Source organism: Mesoplodon bidens (assembly GCF_964165515.1).
Source record: "Mesoplodon bidens genome assembly, chromosome: 10".
Lineage (NCBI taxonomy): Eukaryota > Metazoa > Chordata > Mammalia > Artiodactyla > Ziphiidae > Mesoplodon > Mesoplodon bidens.
The window spans coordinates 105240512-105262594 of record NC_138172.1 but is presented as its reverse complement, the minus strand read 5'-3'; the positions used below and the strand labels follow the sequence as shown (position 1 = coordinate 105262594).

The 22083-nt window shown below is 40.9% G+C and overlaps 1 protein-coding gene across 5 annotated transcripts in view; it reads right to left on the bottom strand.

Moving 5' to 3' along the window:
* Window positions 1-22083, bottom strand: part of EXOC2 (exocyst complex component 2) — a 155895-nt gene that overhangs the window by 115354 nt on the left and 18458 nt on the right. For all 5 annotated transcript variants that reach the window (XM_081247054.1, XM_081247053.1, XM_081247056.1 and 2 more), the window contains exons 2-4: window positions 11830-11989; window positions 7827-8003; window positions 5716-5842 (exon numbers count right to left, since the gene is read on the bottom strand). In XM_081247054.1, coding sequence (XP_081103180.1) covers window positions 5716-5842; window positions 7827-8003; window positions 11830-11947 — 422 coding nt within the window. In that variant the 5' untranslated portion in view covers window positions 11948-11989. The remainder of the gene's footprint in view (window positions 1-5715; window positions 5843-7826; window positions 8004-11829; window positions 11990-22083) is intronic.

The following is a 22083-nucleotide window of genomic DNA, read 5'->3' as shown; positions in this document are numbered from 1 at the left end:
CCCATTTTACAGTCAGGAAACAGCCCCAGAGAGGTTGCATGTAAACAGTCAAGAGCAGGACCCCATACTTCTATTGTCAATTAAAGAACCAGAGAATCTCAGGCATGAAAAAAACCCACAACTACAAATCCAGAAAGATAGAAACTGAGGGAGACAGTGATTCAGAATGCAGAAAATTGCTAATGGTCTTGGTAACAGCATGAGGAAGGGCAGAAGCACTGTGTCAATGGAGCACGAAGTCTGGAGAGTTAAAACTTAAACCTCTGTCCACAATAACTGGATCTTAGGCTCTGACCCTCCAAGTGAAGTGATGGCTTAGCAAGTCAGTAACAGCAAGGTATATTCTGAGTGATTCAAACTAAACCCACTAACTGGAGGATGAAAGCAACACGGAGTCTACCATGTAAACACGGGAAGTGTTTTCATTAAGGAACCAACAGTTTCAGTAGCTGACAAGCTTCATGCCCCTACAGCGCACGCTCCCCATTAGATGGCAGTGTGAGCTCAGATTACACCTTCTGAAAAGGATCAGCCATGAAGCCCCAGGTACATGGACCTGACCGACCCAGTGGTCAGATGCAAAACTAACAGGAACGTTCTCAACACAGCAGCGTTCACTTTCAAGTAGGAGAACGACTGGCAGTGATGACCCGCGAGCCAGCAAAACAACAAAAACCCTTCTGAGAGAAAGTCTAACTACCAGCGCAGAGAAGCCCGGGTCCGGACGGCTGCACCACTGTGCTCACACCGAGGGGAACACGCTCTCCTGACCTGCAGGTAGAAAGACAGGAGGAAAGGGGGCTCTTCCAAGTGTGTGTCACACTCAATTCTCATAGCTTTCACCCCAGCACCAGTGTTACTCTGCACCTTAAATATTATGAGCTTGTTTTACGTTGTGTGTGTTTTTTTTTCCTTTTTTGGTATCGCACAGTTTCTGGACCTAGGCACTACATCACAGCCCACAAATCTGTTTTCATAACATTTCTAAACGGTAAATTTACCCAAGGCTTTTCCCTTCCACACTCATACTAAGAATTATTTTGTCACCTTTCCTTGTTTTCTAAATGGAGCAGGAAAACTGGTCACATTTTCTTTCTATTGGAAAGCCAAACTGATGAGGAGCAAGGCAGACTTGCATTGTTCATAAAACCCATGTGGAAATAAAGACACAAGTGGTGCATCAACTGACTACTCTAGATAGCTCTTCCCAGGTAGTAATTTCACAAAAAGGCTGCAGATCCCATAAAAACAGGAGGGGGAAAAAACAGGAGGGGCAAAGCTCCATTTTAAGGCCCTAACTCCCATGTATGTACTGTCTCCAAAAGCGTTACTTATAGGTATTCTCCTAGCAGGCAAAGAGTACTTTTAAGAAATAAACCAGAGTGAAGGCTTTTACTTATTACTATGAACCTGTTTTCACCTTCTTTTTCAGTTACGTTTGTCTCCATCGTAATTTTAAGCAGTGCCAGGAATGCGCATCTGTGACAGTACAGCAAATCAGAAATACAGACTTTTCACAAGCAAATCCTAGTCTCGGTTCAAAGCGAAGTTATTTTTTTCTGAGCAATTAGTAGCATTTTTATAAGTATCGAGGAGCCATGTATGCAGAACATCAGTTAAAACTCTAGGGGTATGCAGGACTTCAGCAGCCAAAGGAGGCCCATAAACGCCAGCTGTTAAGCCTGTGGGCTGAAAGACGGCAGCGGGCACGCTGAGCACACCAATAAAACATTTATGAAACTCGGCCTCACACCAAAGAGCAACACTGTATTCGGCTACTCGCGCTTGCTACTCATGGTCACATGAAGTGGCCACAACACTGCAAGGCTCCTCCTGGCTCCACCTTGTGCATCTGACTGTGGGCTGAGAACTGCCATGAACACTCAGCATTGTAATTACCAGGAGCTGATTCCTCTTCCAAAGGCGACCTCACCACTTTAGTCTGGTAATTCATCAGGACCATGGTACTTTATAACAAGCAGTCATAATTCTTCAAACCTTCTCTATTAGTATATTTCAATAAGCAAGTAATTAAATCCTGTTATTCCTTCTCTGATGACATTTTTTTTAAATTAAAAATAGGTCCTCTCCCGTCTTTTAATTATAAAAGAAACCCCAAATGACATTAATAAACAGAAATAAAAGACATAGTAAAAGGAAATGCTCTCAGGGATTCTAACCTCAACGTTAACACCATTCTCTACAGGGACCAAAGCTTTTATCTAAAAGATATTAAGAGAGTCAGGGAAATAAAACCCACACCAATATTTTAACATCTGCTTTTCCTCTCCTACCCTCTTTTTCTAAAATAAGGCTTCTCTATCTGAAGTCAGACTTCAATAAAACAAATGCAGTTTTCCTGACAGTATCTTTAAAAGGTGAAAAGGAACCTGGAAAAGCATTTTTCTGGCCAAACTATATACTCTTCTTGGTTTCTATACCTTTTCCTACCTTCACCTTCCACTTTCTTGCTTCCTAGTATCTCTATCCACTCTTCTTTTTTTTTTTTTAAGTGAATGTTGTTGTTTTTTAAATTTATTTATTTTATTTATTTTATTTTTGGTTGCATTGGATCTTCGTTGCTGCGCACAGGCTTTTCTCTAGTTGTGGCGAGCGGGGGCTACTGTTCATCACGGTGCACGTGCTTCTCATTGCGGTGGCTTCTCTTGTTGTGGCTCACGGGCTCTAGCGCGCAGGCTCAGTAGTCGTGGCGCACAGGCTTAGTTGCTCTGCGGCAATGGGGGATCTTCCCGGACCAGGGCTCAAACCCGTGTCCCCTGCATTGGCAGGTGGATTCTTAACCACTGCGCCACCAGGGAAGCCGTCTATCCACTCTTCCTTTTGACCAGAAAACTTGCAAAAGACTTTAAATGGGCAAAAGGATTCCTGGCCATCCTTTCACTGTCTGGAGGGCCTGCCCAGGGTCCCCTGATCTTCCCCCATCCATGCCTTGTCTCTGTTCTGCAGCTCTGTTACAGAAGCAGAAGTGGAGGGTTGATGGTGACCAGGGATGCCTGGCACAGAAATACCTGTCAGGTGAAGATGCAACTGGTTACTGAGGAGAAGTGGCCAGTGTTGCCCCTTTCAGCATTCCTCACTGCCCATTATGCCTGTCCTCTGGAACTCCCCCTGAACTGGTTTTAACATTTCACTGGTTTTCCCATTAATTAATGAATTAAACAAAAGCTTGGACATGTGCGCATTTTGTATTTGTATGAGAGTCAAGCTTTTACCTTTTCAAAAACTATCCTTTAGTTATTCCGTGGCTGAGCAAATTATTACTGAAACTTTCAAGTTAACAACTTGAAAGAAATATGACTGTAAATTTTATCACCATTTAAGCACTTCTTGAAAGTACACAATACTATTTTAAGATTTGAATACAATCCATCACCCTGAAATCTTAAGTCATAAGAAGACTCTTTCCCTGGGGGCAGAGCACTGAGTAGCCACATGCAAGAAGAGCAGGAGGTCACGGTGACAACGACGGACACCCAACCAGCGCCCACTGCGAGTGAGCGTCCCCACCGCTGAAACGCACACACCGCGCGACCCAGGCCGCCCAGTCTGCACCTTGAGGAAGCTGAGCAGACTCCAAGTCACCCTGCAAGTAACGGGAGGGCCAACAGTTAAACTGAGAGAGGGGCTCAGACCCAACTAGACTGTCTCAGAGAAGAAGAAAAACAACTTCTACAGAGCCAGGCACTTTTAGTGCTTCTGGCTGGTTACCAGCGTTACCTCGGGATTATCCCGAAACGTCTTAAGAAAAAGAGCTGTAAGAGAGAGTTCAAGCCGAACCCCTGTGTGAGTAGCGGCAGTAACAGGAACAATCAAGACAATCAAAAAGTAAGAGGGGGCTCCCCTGGTGGCGCAGTGGTTGAGAGTCCGCCTGCCGATGCAGGGGACACTGGTTCGTGCCCCGGTCCGGGAAGATCCCACATGCCGCGGAGCGACTGGGCCCGTGAGCCATGGCCGCTGAGCCTGCGCGTCCGGAGCCTGTGCTCCGCGACGGGAGAGGCCACCACAGTGAGAGGCCCGCGTACCACAAAAAAAAAAGTAAGAGGACATGAAAAGGTGAAGACATCAAATGAGGGGTGGGTTACATGCTAAACTAAAAATTAAGGAAATCCATTTTATGATGGTAAATAACCAATTTAATCCTAACTTTGATAGTTCCATCTAAGGCTCAGACAAAAGTCACACCATATTCCTATAATCCTTGTACAAAGGTGCAAAACTGTATCTTCCTTACAAAAGAACAATCCAAAGGGCCCTTCTGCTCCACACTTCCTTTGTGGTGGGCTTGGAAAGAAGCCGAATCCAGGGCACTGAAGCAGGCCACTGAGAGGTTTACTCTCAACCACAAAGTCCATTCATGCAGGAAACTATGCTCAAATACAGACCCAGCAATTCTTTTCTTTCCTGGACCTTCTTGATCCTTAAACTCTTAATTTATCGGGCACTGATACCCTTAAAACAGCTCCAGAATGACCCACGCTGGCCAAAGAGCTCCCCAACTGTGACCCAGGACAGTCCCCGCTCACTAAAAGCTGCCAACCAACCCCAGGCCTTTTTCAATACAGGACAACTTCCCAAGACAAACACGTGCTCCCTCCCTCTCAGCCAGGGCAAACCCCAGCAGGTGAAAAAGAAGCTTACTTTTGAGTTACTAATGGTCTTCAAGTGTAGGCTTGAAGGTTAAATATATAAAGATCAGTGGACAACTTTCTCCATTCCTAGAAAAACCTAAAATAAAACTATGGCTAAAGCATTAGCAGAACTAATCTGTCGCCTGCAGAAATGCTTATGCAGAAACGCTCAGTAGTAACTTCACCAGCAGTCACTAAGGCCGAGAGACAAGTCAGAAACAACTAACATGTTAGGTGAACTGACTAAGGAAGCTGCAAGGATAAAGGCACTGATTATAAAATCTACGAAAACACTGTACTAGGGAATGAGAACAGGGAATTCTAGATTTGGTCCAAGACATCTTGAAAGATTTACCTGCCACAATTCTGGTAAAGTAAGTCTGAATTAAGTATGAATTACAGGTAGGGGTTGTAAACAAAATGACAAGACTACCTTGGTTCTACTTACTGTCAAATATATCCTGAAAAATCAAGCACATGGAAAATTCTGGGGTTTTTTTATTTTTTTTTTGCTGCACGCGGGCCTCTCACTGTCGTGGCCTCTCCCGTTGCGGAGCACAGGCTCCGGACGCGCAGGCTCAGCGGCCATGGCTCACGGGCCCAGCCGCTCCGCGGCATGTGGGATCTTCCCAGACTGGGGCACGAACCCGTGTCCCCTACAACGGCAGGCGGACTCTCAACCACTGCGCCACCAGGGAAGCCAGAAAATTCCGTTTTAATCTCGAGTACCAGCTAAATATTTAAACTTACCAACTCCAGACAACCCGTTAATTCTCATATCATTAAAAGTATTAGTTAGTCAAAATTTCAAGATATTTTTCCTCTTCACAAAATGTAAACTCAAAAACTGAAGAGGTAAGTAGTTTTTGCCAACAGTTCTAACCTATTGGAAGGTTCGCTCTAGCAAAGCTGACCAAGCTCCAAGAGATGATGCCCAGCTCCCAACGACAGAGGTGCCTTCAACTGTGCTTCCCTGGATGTTCCTGGAGCCCGACTCTCTTCACTGAGTGCACAGAACTTTTCAGCAGCTAGAAATAAAGACAACCGGAGGCAAGGCGGTACTCACTTTTCAATCTCGATGCCGAGTGGATTAGCAGGACGCAGGGACAAGGGAGGAATCCCTTTATTCCTGTCAGTGCGCATGTCGTAGTAATTCATCTCATCAACCCACACAGCAGACTGATCCAAAATACCTACCAAATGAGGAGCACAGCCTTAATAAGATACACACTCCCCAGGCACTAAGTCTTACCATACTGCTTTACTGTTGAAAGACCTAATACAGAATGCATGCTACAGTAATTTTTTAAAGATTTGAAGGCACAAAAGCTCCAGATTTTTTTTTTTGGTAATGGCTGGTAGCTTAATTAAAACCACTAAAAATCTATAAAAAGGCAAAAATAACACCTCTTGATTGCACTGTACATTATTCAATGCAGAAGACAAGTTAAGCCTCTGAGAAAAAGTTCTGCTAAAACAAATGTATTTTACAAATAATAAGCAGTATAATTAATTTGGTACATCAACAAAATACCCAACAATCCTTATATCAATATAAAGAAATCAACACCTTCCACGGAATGCACGGCTTGTGTGATGGAAATGACTAGGATATTCAGGAAAAACAAAATACAATCTCTGAAAACAGTACCCTCTTTCCTGTGGCTCGGACTGAGCTGCAACAGAGGCGGGGCAGTGTGCGAGGGAGCGGAGCGGAGCACAGGGCCGGGGCACCAGAGGGCTCCTTGTGAGCCTTCTAACTCTACGGGCACCCACAGGTCTACCAGGATGACGCAAAGAAGCTCTGTCAGAGGGCAAATTCAGGCCCAGACACTCCCAGGTTCAGGTCTATAGGCCTTTCCTGAGCCTGTGCTGTACTAAGTCCTGGGCAGAGCATTTCAGCATAAAATCAATACTTTCAAATAAGTTTTCTTCATCTGCTGTCTAAACATGATACAAGATGATGCTGGATTCTGTCCAAATGTTTTTAAGTTCCTCCAGAAAACTGGAAACAAGTTCCTGCTTTAATTTCACAGTTCGGTTTTCAAAGACATTAAATAAAAGTGAGTAAACAAAAACAAAAATACTGTATGTATATATATGTACATACGTTTATGTACACACACATACATAAATGTAAATTCCATTTTTGGTTTTCCCTTAAGTTCCTCAAATTTTTATTAAAAAGAATTGAGGAATTTAAGGATATAATGCTGAAGAAAGGCTTTATGCTCTAAGACAGAAAACAAAATTTGCCAAACTCTTTGCTTTTCTATATGAGAGAAGGCAGGCCTGGGTTTAATTATGCCTGTGATAGTCCTACATTATACAAATATTTATTAAGTACTGACCACGTGCAAGTCATTGCAGGACCACAAAGATGAATGTGACAGTATTCTTACTTTAGCAGAGGAGATGCCATATACATAAAGAGCTAGGGGACGAATAATTAAAAACACTAATTTATGGAGCCCTTAGTTCGTGTGAGGACCTATGTTAAGCACTTTCTCCAATGTTCTAACTCATTCAATCCTCTGAGGTAGGTGATTCTGTGACTCCACTCCACCCACAGCTGGCTGCTCATGTGATCAGAGTCCCGGCTTCTCAGACCAAGCTCTTTGCCCCAAGGTGAGGAAGCACGGGTTAAGGGCACAAAGGGAACACAGGAAGGGCTCTAGGGCACAAGAAGAGTGTTTCTAGTTTGGAGGCCAGAGGCACACCTAGGTGGGCAACATCTTGTCGGGGCCTCAAAGGACGCAGAAAGTAAAGGAAAACGGAACGTTATTTAGGCATTACTGGCTAATTTGGCCAAACCAGGTATGTACTTCACCTCAAATCTTATCTATCACAGCAAGATATGCAATTATTGTATTCAAGATCAAGAAACTAAAATTGGCATTTCAACATGTTAAATGAACAGATTTTATACAGGACAGAACAACACTTCTTCTAATGATTATCATCCTTAGGGTTTACCGTTAGCTCAGCTAACTGCTTTTTCAAAAGTAATGCAAACTTTAACCAATAACCCATTCCTGAAAAAATAAACATAAACTGAACCTAAGTTAACGACATATGAGAGTAAGTAAATTTTACACTAATTTACCAGTTGTCAATTTAAAAAGACAAAACCCACTTTTATTTTCTTCTTTAGAGTAAAGTCATGGTAGATGATACCTATTTTCTCAGGTCTGAGCAGCTTGAAGGAGACTGTGGAGGTTCCTTTGCCACCTGACTTGGTTGTGACAATAATGTCTCCTTTGTCGTTCTTGGCCTGTCCCACGCGACATACAATTTTACTTGCAGACATCCACTCTGCTGTCAGAAGGCAATTATGCCCACAAATTGTCAGACCTGAAAGTAAAAGCATGCATGCACATAACAAAGTCCAAAAGAACGGCTATTTCATGAAAAGACAATTCTTCTGTTAGTGTCGCCAGGCCTTTTTCATGAACTGAAAAACAGAACTAGAAATGGCATTTCCTGGTTCATCAGTTAGTTATTTCTATTCTTGAATATACCCAATATTATTTGCAAATAAACGACTGTCTCTACTGAATTTGTCTGTTTTTTCTCTAATATTTAAGACTTCTTTTAGATTATGTTTAAGTGTCTTCAAGCATCACTGGAATTAGAAAATAATAACCATAATAATGTCTAGGCACTCCAGATTGCTTAACTATGAGAATCTTAGATTGCTTTCACAGGTATTAGAAAGGAAATTATTGTTATTTTTAGAAGTCCAAGTTAGTGCTATAAAGCTCTAAAATGTGTTAATAAATGTGTACATCATTCCCTAAAAAAAATATTTATCATCTTCCTGAAAATAATCCGCACATACTTTTCCTAGTGTTCAATTATATATGACACTACAGAATGAACTAAAGTTGGTAGTTTATGTTAAGCACAGCCTGAAGTCTGTTAAATCAGTAACTGTTCTCAGGCATTACTGGATTACTAGTGCATTTTTCACGTCTGCACATCACTCCTCCAATGGCAGTCCGTGCTGCCTACATGTTTCCCTCATGGTCCTGTCGCTGTACGACACTCTGCTCCCCAAATCTCAGCCCACGCCTGGCGTCTCTGCCCAGACCCATGTAGACTGTGGTGCAGACAGGGAAGGCGTGGCCCCAGGCAGAGGACCACCATCCCACCACGGGCATTGCTGCAAAACAGAGACCAATGTGATAAACATTCACGGAGAAAAGAGACTGAAGTGTATTCAGCAAACACCCAGACACTCGCACTTTCTTTTCTCCTCATTTAACTTTTGATACTGCTCGGCAGTCAAGTTTAGCAAATGCAAGTTTTTTTTTTTTAATCAGATACCAGGAACACCTCAACTTATGCCAAATTCGGTTGAAAAAATGTAGGGAGGGATTTAAAGCACTATTTAGTAAGAATGTTATATGAACCATAAAGGAATAAAAACAACTCCATTTTAAAGACGTTTATTGAAATAATTAATTTCAGAGATTTCCCTAAGACATCTATTACTATTTATTCATGTAAGGAATTCGGTTTTTCTAATGACAGCACTTCAAAGTTCCTTTAGGACTAAGTTTTCCACTGGCTTTTTAAATGTGTAATGACATTTACACATTTTTAAATGCATTCATAATTCAAAATTACTTTTCAAAATGGGAGTGTTTGTTAGTTTTCTTGATACTCAACTTTTATTATGAAAAATTGAAGCCATTTAAGAGGTTGAAAGCACCCCCTGAAACTCCTCTCCATCTCCAAGGTAAGCCTGTGAAACACTTCAATACATACAGTGCTCAAATAATTTTTATGTACACATATATCACCCTATGTATTTTTTATATAAATGGGAAATGTTTTAATTTATGAACTGTTTAGTTATAGATGGTATATATTTCAATATCACTCCAGGTCAATACATAACTTGATATTTTTAAATTTTACAATATCAAAAAGATTTTTGTGATTTAAATACTAACTTTAGAAAGGAAATAACGCAACCCAATGTCAGAACTTAATGTATTAAAGTTCCTAATGTAAGTCCCCTGCTGGGGAGCTATTTTATGATTAAAACTGAGAAATGGGAGATTTCAGATATACAGACATAAAGTCTTAAAAACATGTTCAGATGAGCAAACATGTATGATATCCATGATGATGCAACTTTGGGAAAAAGCACCCGGAATAACAGTTTATTCATCTCGTTGTAGCTGCTATCGAGGTTCCTCAGATTTAGTATCTGTTCTGCATTTTAACTAAAAAAGTTAATAATCACCATATAATTTAAAACACAGATTTAAACAGATCATTTTAAACGCATGGAAATTAAGTAAGATCATATGATCTATTTCTTAAACATGTTTTGCCAAGAAATCTGCTTCATGAAATATAACATCTTTTTTTTTTTAAGTAACTTGTAGAATTCCAAATAAAGTGTTTTCGTAGTATTTTACTTGGCTACTGTAGATGTCACCGGAGTTATAAAGATGCTTAAATTATTTAGTAGGCTAAGTTTGCTTTTTTAAAAAGTGGTTTCTTGGCAATACATGGGCAGGCTGAAAGCTGAACTAGCAAGTTTATAAAAGTCGTCAAACAGGAATTGCACTGCCTGAAGCTAAAGCGAGATCAGCATCCACACAGACGGGCAGCAGTCACGTGTGAGGGCTCAGTGACTGACGGTTAAACTGAACCTCCGTCTAGATGGTCTATATCCATGAATTCTAGGGATTTTTCCACTTTGGATAAAGAACAACCTGGAATGAGCTTTGTCAAGAACCAAGACATAGAATAAGAAAGACTACCTTCATAAGGATAATAAACTTAAGTTTTATTTACTGAAGAATCAAAAACTGTAGCTAGAGAAAACAGTATAAAATGAGACATAGTTAAGTAACACTAGTGAAAAGAACGAGCTGGGGAGGGCAAGCAAGACTCAGTAATTAAACGTGGTGCCCAGCTCTAATCAACTTTCTCTTTTCCAAGGGATTTCTGGATGGCCAAAAAACAATGTGTCAACCAGCAGCTATAATGCAAGAAAAACAAGCTCCAACTCATAATCTGTAGTATTTACCAAGGGGTCCTTCATAAATTAAGAAATGAGTCAAGAGAATGTCTGAATCCAAATAAATTAATGTGTGGGAAATCAGAATACACATTCAGCAGCACATACTGAGGTGCCTCCCTTCCTTATTCTGAATGTATCTGCACACCCTCATGCAGAGTTCACGTGAAAATAACCCAAACTCACCACACACTGATATTTATGGTTTGCTCTCTATCCTGGCAGTGCTTGACACTCATCTGTGTTTTAAAAAAAGCAATGATAAGGCTCCATCTTTAGAGACTGAGACTTAGCAGCTAAGGCAAGAGCGTTTTTTTAAGTTCTAGAGAAGATGAAGACAAGCCAGGTGAGAACCACTGACAGACCAGAATAATGAAAATAACCAGCAGGAAAGGGTCTCTCCCAGAGGAAGGGGGCACACTGCAAACCAAAATCAAAAAAACACTTACGCAGTGCCAAGTGGATGCAGAGTGTTCTATCGCTCGCATCCTTGGGCTTAAAAAGATAAACAGCATAAACTGATCCTAAAAACTAAAATGTAGCTTGCTCTAAATATGTAAACATTAGGGGAGCCTAATGAAAACCATGGGTGGGCATGAGTTTGTAGAGAGCCTGTGGCTGTTAAGTTTGGAGGCTCAGTGCTCCCGCCCTAATGGGCATCGGGTGCAGACAAAAGCCCACAGGTCCCAGGGTGCAGCCGGGCAGAGCACACAGGCTCCTCTGGGTGGAGGGAGTTTAGATTTGGTTCCGAGAGCAATAAGGAACAGAAGAGGCCTAGTTCACCCAGCACCTGAGAAGAACAGACAGCTGTATGAGGGAAAGCCAGAAGAGCTGGGCGGCTTTTTTGGTAGTCTTGGCAGGAGAGGCCGACCCCGAGGAAAGGAGGCAAACCTCGGCTGTGGGGGACTTTCCCAAGGACCAGGAGAAAGACAATACAGGCAAGATCTGACAAAATAATGATTTTAACAGAAAAATCAGAAAACCAAATAATTATTTCATTTCTATTCAGATCATCCTGTACAGACCTCAGGGGTGTTTTTCTATCACCTTCACTATTTCAAAATAGTACATCTTGCCTCAGTTGCCCAACATAAAAATGCATTCACCATGAACACAGAGCATCGTCCCTGACTTTACCTATGAGGTCAGGTGGCCCAGTCCCCAGGTTTTCTCCCCTAATCGTGACCTTTGTCCACGGGATTCCTTCATTTGGAGAGATGCCTGTCACAAGGGGGGGTTGTCGTGTTCGAGACATTCTGCTTGTTGAGGAAAGTAGAGGTCAAGCTACAGAAGTAATCTGTAGAAGAGAAAGGAAAAAAGGGTTAGTGCCAACTGAGATGAGCAGCAACTAGAAATGCCAGAACTAGACATTCAGTACCAAAACACAGCAGTATTCTGCAAACATACAGCGCTGGGTTTTTTAGCTGTCAGTTAGCCTGTCTGCCAACAATTCCTGCACATGAAGGTGACTAAGGACACTAGCTAGTACTGGGAGGGAGACATCAAGAACATAAACTTCTGATGCAAGGACAGACAGAACCTAAGGTCCCCCTGAGCTCCATGCCACACCACCTACTACACCCAAAGTATATGCTGGAAGCTCCTGAAGGAGCACATTCTGAACTAATCAGATTCATAAAATTAAAGAACATCTCCATTCAGGTGTACTGAATTTCATTTTATTTTTGTATTAGACTTAGTGTAGCAACTCTTTTAAATGTGCTCAAATCAATACACTGACATTTTCGACACGCAGACAGGAGCAGAGACTTGCTAACTGTCCCAGTGCGGAGCCGGCAGAAGTGCAGCTTCTGAGTTCAGATGCCCTGCGCTCTAGTCCTGGCGCTCTAATTCCGCTCCAAACCTCTGTTTGCATATACGGACACTGCGGCCAGCAACAGAACCTTCCGTAAGGCTACAACAAAGACCAGGTACATAATCCCAGCAGAGCAGAGCACCTAGTGCACAGCAGGCAACCAGGAAACGAGAAAACCTCACTTAGAAACCCACAGAACTCCTCAAGTGCTCAAGGCTTCAGATGCTCCAGAAGACAAGGGAAGGGTGGGTTCAGAGAACAACAGCTGCTGGTTGTCTGCCTTTTCACAGAGCGAAGTTAGACAGTGGGCCCTGCCTTCACCCCACCGTTAGCCAGATCAGTTCAATCTCTCACGAAACCAAACAGAAGGGACCAGGACTAAGGGACAGACACCAGGCACAGAGAGGAGGGTGCCAACCCTCTCACCCAACTCCACTCTGTCCGGGTAACAAAAATCACTCTGGAGAAACTAAGGAGCCCTGGAAAGAGAGAACCGAAGACTCTACCATGGAAGGGTCCTCCCAGAAAGGACTACTTGCAGCCCAAGGAAAAGGAAAAGCATATACGCACCAACTCTGCCCATGCACAGACTCAACAAGGAACTGTCACAGCCTCACCCTAAAAGGCACAAGGACAAAGACTGTAAGGTGCTCAAGGAAAATACGTGAGCGAGAGATGAAAGTCAGATTTAAAAAAGATCCAGGGCTTCCCTGGTGGCGCAGCGGTTAAGAATCTGCCTGCCAATGCAGGGGACACGGGTTTGAGCCCTGGTCCGGGAAGACCCCCCATGCCGCGGAGCAACTAAGCCCGTGCGCCACAACTACTGAGCCTGCGCTCGAGAGCCCACGAGCCACAACTACTGAGCCTACGCGCCACAACTACTGAAACCCACGCGCCTAGAGCCCGTGCTCTGCAACAAGAGAAGCCACGACAATGAGGAACCCACACACCACAATGAAGAGTAGCCCCCGCTCACAACTAGAGAAAGCCCGCGCGAAGCAACGAAGACCCAACGCAGCCAAAAATAAAAAAACAGACAAATTTTAAAAAAGGATCCAGAGGAAACAGAGATAAGGCTACAGGCTAAAGTGCTTCCCTGCAAATTACGATTAAGTACTACTAATCCAGGACGTCAGAATGTGACTGTATTTAGAGATCGGGACTTTAAAGAGGTGGTTAAGGTAAAATGAGGCCACTAGGGTGGGTGCTGATCCCACAGGACCGGTGTCCTTATACGAAGAGGAGATGACGACACAGACGCACACAGAGGGACGACCACGTGATGACACGGGGAGAAGGCGGCATCTCCAAGCCAAGCAGGGAGGCCTTGGGGGAAACCAGCCCTGCCCACACCTTGATCTTGGACTTCTAGCCCCCAGATCATGAGAAAACACATGTCTCTTGTTTCAGCCTATGGTACTTTGTTATGGCGGCCCCAGCAAATGAACACAGTGGATATCAGGAAACTCTCTCTCTCTCTCTCTCCCCACACACACACACACACACACACACACTTCAAAAGTACTGTAAACTTTGACCCCCAAATAAATATCTGCAGAAGGAGAAAACTCTTATGCCTAAAAGAACAGGATGCCATGAAAAGGAATCAATCCAAGAATAACAGCTCCTGAAACTTTCAAAAGAGGCAAAAGAAAAAAGATTTATATTGTCCTGTTAATGTAAGAACTGACCACTGGTTTAACCGAAGTGGTAATAAGGCTGCAAATAGGCAGATGTGTATCTGGGAAGAGGGAGAGGGAGTTTTAAATTTTATCCAGAAGTGACTATCCAGATATTGGCAAATTAGCCACAGAATCTGAAAACATGAAGTGGGTGCTGGCAGAGTGAGCTAAACGAGTCTGGGCTGCGCTGGATAATAAAGAGGTGACAGGCCTCTGTCCCTGGTGAGACTCAAACTCCAAGGAGTGTCTTGGCTCTTCATGAACCCTCAGTACCGTTCGTGCGCAGTGCTCATGGCAGCCCAGTACCAGGACTGCCAAACCAGAGACAGCAACCCTGTGATTAGAGGGCTGGGGTTCTGAGCTAGGTGCCACCAGCTTGGCCTCCTCTGAGAAAGGGGAGGGGGCTGGAGACTGAGTTCAATCATGCCTATGTAAACTCGTTTAACGCAATTAAAACAGCAAAACAACAGCAGCAAAAAGCAAAGAACCACAGGAGATCACTCTGCCCCTGTTATCCCTTCGCTGCAACCCCCCCTCAGCAAACACTGGAGTCAATTCTCCAAACTACAGATCTCATCATCATTCCTGATTCAAAAAAAACATCTTCCCACTGCTCAGTGGTCTCCAGTCCCCACGACATCCTTAGCATCTTATTAAAACCTGTCACCATAAGACTCTTCTACACCCCTAGGTCATCCTCAGTCATTTCCCTCACCCATCTGACACTAACCACAGAAGCCCACTCACCTCTCAAGAACCACCAGGTACTTTTTACGCCTTCCTGATTTCATTTACCTTATTTCGACTAAATAGAAAGACTTTCCAAGTTTGCTAAATCCTTACCAATATTTCAAAGTCAAGCTTAAATGTTACCTTCTCTAAAAAGTCTCCCTGATCCCTCCTCCTTCTATAACACTTTTGTTACCTAAGTGTTACATACATCTTAGATACCAAGTCTGTATCTCCTCATTGAAAACACATAATATTTAACCAACTCTACTTTTCTAATACCTGTCATACAGTACCTGACACACAATAAACATGCCAGATGACTGCTGACAGAAATTGAATAAATGTTTTCTGAATGTTCATGGTATCAATGGAATACTGGAATTAAAATAGGACGAAGAGGTAGGTACAAGGGGTAGAGAATAGGGATGGGGAGACGTATTAGGTATACACATGAAAAAACAAAAAAAAGTTTAAAAGATACTTGTATACAATAGCATCAAAAAGAATACTCAGGAATGAATTTTACAAAAGTGCAAAACTTGTACTTTGAAAATTATCTTTAAATGTTGAAAGAAATTAAAGACCTAAATAAACTGAAAGATGTGGACAGGAAGACTTAATATTGTTAAGATGGCAATACTACCCAGGGTTAGGGTTAGACCATTTTCAAGGTCACATATCCAATTCATTGTAAAACAGACCAGACCACCCTTGGTTTCCTGACTCATAGGAGTCTGATACTGCTCTTTCCTTTAGAGCATCCTGCATCTTACTAGGTCATCTGTGTATCTGATAGTCACATTCTAAGAACCTTACTTGTTTCTTACATGGCTGGGGGCACTGGCTCATCCTGCTGTGAAATAAGAGTTGAAATCAGAATACCTCTGGTCTCAAAAAAAAAAAAAGGGGGGGGGCACACACACACACACACACACACACACACACACACACACAAGCAAACAATTAGGACAAGACACTTTCAATTTACTCCCAATTTTCCAAATCCATTTTGAATGTGTTTACAGAGGATCATAAATCTTACCTATGTTATCCTCAAAGTTTGTCCAAGTAAAACAAAGTAGTGTCTGGTAATAACAGGTAATGTCTGGGCCACTATGGAGAGTCATGAACAAAAACTATGGTCTATTTTCTTCTTTATGACTGAAAAGTACAGCTCTGTTCCAGATATACACATCAAAGGCACCTGAAAATCCAGTGTTCATTATATTGGTTCATATGCAAAAATTAAATGGCATTTCCTTACCATGAAGCATCACCTACATATCCCCAAGCATGGACAAACCATTATCTCAGGAAAATCAGTGAACCATTTAACGTACAAATATAAGAATATGTACTTTTTACACTACAATGTCCACAACACAGACAACAGTACCTACCCACAAAGTATGCACTCAATAATTATCTGTGGAATGAATTCTGGAAAGAGATGTCTCTTTTCAACCCACCTCCACTTAGAAACATCCTGCATTATAGGTAATGTTTTACATTTAAAATCACAAATAAATGAAATACATTACCATCACTCTCAGGAAAAAGTCTAAGCCTTAAGAAAAGAGAATTTAGTTTCTGAACATGTTCAGTTTCACAACTCATGCCGAATTGACAAGGATATTTTTAAAGGAAAACTTTCATCTAGAGTTGTCATTAAGTGCCTATACATTTTCCTCACAAGGATTTTCCAAATGCAATAACGCAATAGTCTTTGAAATTCTGTCATAAGATCTTTCTTATATAAACACACTGAACAGAGGTTAACAAAAGTCTGACTTTCCTGTCATAAGCCTCATTTTTTAATTAAAACAATATCCAGCGTTTACATTATACAGCCATATAAGATAATGAAAGAGGTAAGGAATAAAAAGTGAAAGAACCTACCCTAAAATTACACACCACAAGCTAATTTTATCTTTTTAAAGTGGAATGACAGAGACAGGAGGTAAAGTAGCTATTACTTACTCATGTAAGGAAAACTGTTGCAGACACAGAATAAGCCATTTTTAAAGGCAATATCCTCGCCCAAGCACACTAATAATAAAGGATTAAATGATACAAATGGACAAATGATGAAGGCTGACAGCAGCAGAGTACTGTATTGGGAATTTCACATATATACATAGGTACACTTGGATGAGCTGCAAATTGTTACACACTGGCTCTTAGCCTAAGAACATACTCCATGCTTAAAACCTGTTAGGTACCAAACAGGGTTACAGATTTGCTAAAAAGGAATCATACAGAAATCTGCTGTGTTGCTAAACGCTAAAAATGAACTATAAGAGAAAGAAAGAAAATAGTCCCATTTAAAAACCACATCCAGGGCTTCCCCGGTGGCACAGTGGTTGGGAGTCTGCCTGCCGATGCAGGAGACACGGGTTCATGCCCTGGTCCGGGAAGATCCCACATGCCACGGAGCAGCTAGGCCTGTGAGCCATGGCGGCTGAGCCTGCGCGTCTGGAGCCTGTGCTCCGCAACGGGAGAGGCCACAACAGTGAGAGGCCCACGTACTGAGGAAAAAAAATAAAATAAAATAAAAGCCACATCCAAAAGAATAAAATACCTAGGAAGAAACTTAACCAAGGAGGTGAAAGACCAATACTCTGAAAACTATAAAGCATTCATGAAGGAAACTGAAGATGATACAAAGAAATGGAAAGATATCCCATGTTCATGGATATGTTCAGAAAGAATTAATATTGTTAAAATGTCTGTACTACCCACAGCAATCTACAGTTTTAATGCCATTCCTATCAAATTATCCATGACATTTTTCACAGAACTAGAACAAACAATCCTAAAATTTGTATGGAACCATAAAAGACCCCAAATAGCCAAAACAATCTTGAGAACGAAGACCAGAGATGGAGGAATCATGCTCCCTGACTTGAGACTACACTACAAAGCTACAGTAATCAAAATAGCATGGTACTGGCATAAAAACAGACATACATATCAATGGAAGAGAATAGAGAGCCCAGAAATATACCCACGGTTATTTATGATAAAGGAGGCAAGACTATAAGATGGGGGAAAGACAGCCTCTTCAATAAATGGTGTTGGGAAAACTGGACAGCTACATGCAAATGAATGAAATTACAACATTTTCTCACACCATAAACAAAAACTCAAAATGGATTAAAGACCTAAATGTACGAAAACATAGGAAGTGCACTCTTTCACACTGGTCTTAGCAATATTTTTTTGGATCTGTCTTCTCAGGCAAGGGAAAAAAAAGCAAAAATAAACAAATGGACTACATCAAACTGAGAAGCTCTTGCACAGCAAAGGAAACCATCATCAAGACGAAAAGATAATCTACTGAATAAGAAAAGACATTGGCAAATAATATGTCTACTAACGGATTAATATCCAAAATATATTCGTACAACTCAATATCAAACAAACAACCTGAATAAAAACTGGGCAAAGGACCTGAATAGGCATCTTCCCAAAGAAAACATGCAGATGGACAACAGGCACATGAAAAGATGCTCAACATCACTAATCACTGGAGAAATGCCAATCAAAACCACAATGGACATCACCTCACACCTGTCAAAATACCGATCCTCAGAAAGACAAGAAGTGTTGGCAAGGATGTGGAGAAAAGGGAACCCTCATGCACGGTTGGTGGGAATGTAAATTGGTGCAGACACTATGGAAAACAGTATAGAGGTTCCTCAAAAAAATTAAAAATAGAACTACTATATGATCTAGCAATTCCACCCCTGGGTATACATCTGAAGGAAACAAAAACGGTAATTCAAAAAGATACATGCACCCCAATGTTCATGGAACTTTATTTACAATAGCCAAGATACGGAAGCAACCCAAGTGTACATCAACAGATGAACAGATAAATAAGATGTGGTACATATACACAATGGAATACCACTCAGGCATTAAAAAGAATAAAATTTTGCCATTTGCAAGAATATGGATGGACCCGAAGGGTATTATGCTTAGTGAAAACAGTCAGACAAAGAAAGACAAATACTGTATGTTTTTATTTATATGTGGGATCTAACAAATAAAGCAAATGAACAAATAAAACAGAAACAGACTCACAGATAGAGAACAAACCAGTGGTTACCAGCAGGGAGCGGGGGAGGGGATGGGTCAAATAGGGGATGGGGACTAAGAGGTACAAACTACTAGGTATAAAAGAAATAAGTCACAAGGATGTAATGTACAGAACAGAAAATATAGGAGTATTTTATAATAACTTTACATGGAGTACAATCTATAAATATCGAATCACTATGTTGTACACCTGAAAATAATACTGTAAGACAATTATACTTTAACCTAAAAAATAAAAAAAAATTTTAAAAAGCAATCATAATTCTGACATGTCTCCAGACTCATGTTAATATATCAAGAACTTTTCAACTACCTGGACCTGAATGGGAATAAACAGGACTAAGAGGACCCTTTTAGGAATTAACCAGGTAATAGACACTTGTCTGATTTCTTTTGATGTTGGTATGGTGTTGATATATTTACAGTGAATAAACATACACTTAAGAGTGATTTTTTTTTTTTTTTTAGTTAACGGAATAAAAATATATCACCATTATCATATGAATTGCAGGTCTAGTTTATAGCAAATTATATTTAGTGGGACAATAAAAACTACACTGAAACATTTCTGGATATAAGGAAGCACTTTTTCTTTTCAATGTGTTAATTTTTAAATTTATTTATACAGTCGTGATTTTACCCTTAAAAAAATAATAATACTTAACAGAACCAAGGAAAGAAAATGGATCTGCATTAAGAAAGTAAGTTTTTTCAGTTTCTCTAGGTAGACTGAAAAAAAAAAGAGAGAGAGAGGGAGGACAGAGTGGTAGGTGCAAGGATCAGTAAATCATGACAAGAGAATAAAGCTTTACGTGAAGGGACCAATGAACTGTCCCAACGGCAGGTACAACCCAGAGACTTTTAGAATGGGAGCACTAACACTTTTGATTGGCTGTGCTTTTTTTCCCTCTCCCACTCATACTCCCAAACTTTTAATACATTCTCCTGCTCACACAGCACGTATACTGGCCAATGCCTTTTAATAAGGAACAGAGCAGGTAGCTGGGGAAGGCAGAGCTGAGGTTGGCAACGCAGCAGAACCTGAAGTTAAAGCTAGAAGAGCCCGAATCTAAGAGAACTCTCCAAAACTTGCCAGATATCTGAAGGGATGCTGGGCTCTCTACCCAATGTGTGATGGACAGGTGATCCAACTAACACTTATTCATGTTTTTTTAAATTAATAAGCTTTATTTTTAAAGCAGCCTTAGGTTCACAGAAAAATTAAGCCAAGAGTACAGAGTCCCCAGATGCCCACTGCACACCCCTCCCCCTCACACACACACACACCCTCCCTTATGATGGACACCCTACCCCACACTAGTATATCTACCACAATTAATGAACCTACATTACACATCAGTGTCACCCAAAGTCCATGGTTTACATTAGGGTTCATTCTTGGTGTACATTCTGTAGGTTTTCACGAAGGTATAATGACACGTATCTACCACTGCAATATTTAATGTTAAATTTTAAAGGACACATTAATACCAGTTGAATGACTCAGTCACATCCCATTGCCTGACGTCCAGGCACCACATTCCGCATCTTCCTTTAAGCAGCCAGACAAGGTAAGTCTTATCAGCTCTCCTGCCTCCAAGAGGAAGCTGAAGCTCAGGGAAGTAAACTGACTTGTTCGAGCTCAGACAGCACGTGAGGGGCGGAGCTGGATACACTGCCTGACTCCAACATGCCCACTCTTGACCTGATTTTGTGCTACCTCCTAGAGCGTCTGTACTAGTGGAAATAGGACCAGGTGAGATATTTTGTTTTGTTTCACTGAGGTACTAATAAGCAAGGCTAATGTTTTGGCTGGAGCTTCACTTGTTTAGTACCTCAATAAGGAAGCACTTTAATACTACATTTTGTCAATGATTTATATTCTGTAGACACAATGAAAATAAAAGCATAAGTGTTTTCTTGCTTCTCAGCAGTGTTTCTCTAAAAGAAAGAACTGGAAGAAGCTGAAATAATTTCTAAACTTGATGCGTTGATTTTTTTAACGTGAGGTTTTGCTTTACCACGGAATTATTTTGTGGCAAATACATTCCTTCCTATCTATACGAACAAAGGACATCGTCACTCAAGGACAATAATTCCCTTCAAAAAGGTTTCAGAATTTCATTTAAATTTTATCTTTTTAGATAAGTAATAGATTCACATGGTAATCTAGATATATTTTAATAAACAGAAGTATATCCAAGCTGTAAGTCGCTGAATGAAGCCTTGATAGAACAACCTCAAAAACTTAACATGTGTGAATAGTCTGGAGATCTAGGTTCTAAGCTGGGCTCTGGCACTAACAACTAAAAGCCCTTGGTTACTCTTATGCGCTCTGAAACAGTTTTCTCATCTGTATATAAGGTGGCTGGATGAGATTATTCCTAAGGCCGCTTTTTAGTTCTCGATTCTATGAGAGTCTTACTTATAGGACAAAGCTTTTAAATTCAGTTATTACCAATGTTAAGACTATAGAAACTGGCCTCCCTAGCTTTTCACAATTAAACTAAACTATGATAAAAGCATGTTGCTATTCATTTAAAAATTCTTGTATTTATTATGAAACATTTTTGATATATCATTAGAGAATCTGAATTTTAAAAATCTTATATTTGAATATTAGGGTATTAGATAGCCTAATTATCCCTTTCATTTTTGAAAGTTATATTGCAAAGACTAGGCTACAAAGCTTTCACAGATACTTTTTAAAAATAAATTATTAAAAGTAAACCATTATAGTTACCAGATTAAAATACACAATTATTTATTTTAAAAAACAAACCACAGGTTTTTTTCATTTCCCCAGTTTTATTAAAGGAGAAACAGAGAAAGAGAGAAATGAACAGACAGACTGAGGGAAGGAAGGAGGGGAGAGGGAATGCAACATTTAGGTAAAAAGAGAGACTTCTACCATGGCTTAGAAATTCTCATTAAATAAACCAAAGAAAAATATGGAAAAGATCCTAGAAACAAGCATGATAAGCCATTTCTGTGTGACGGCACAATTTAAAAAAATCTGCATATCTTATAAGTTTTTGTGTTAAAGATTTGCTTTGC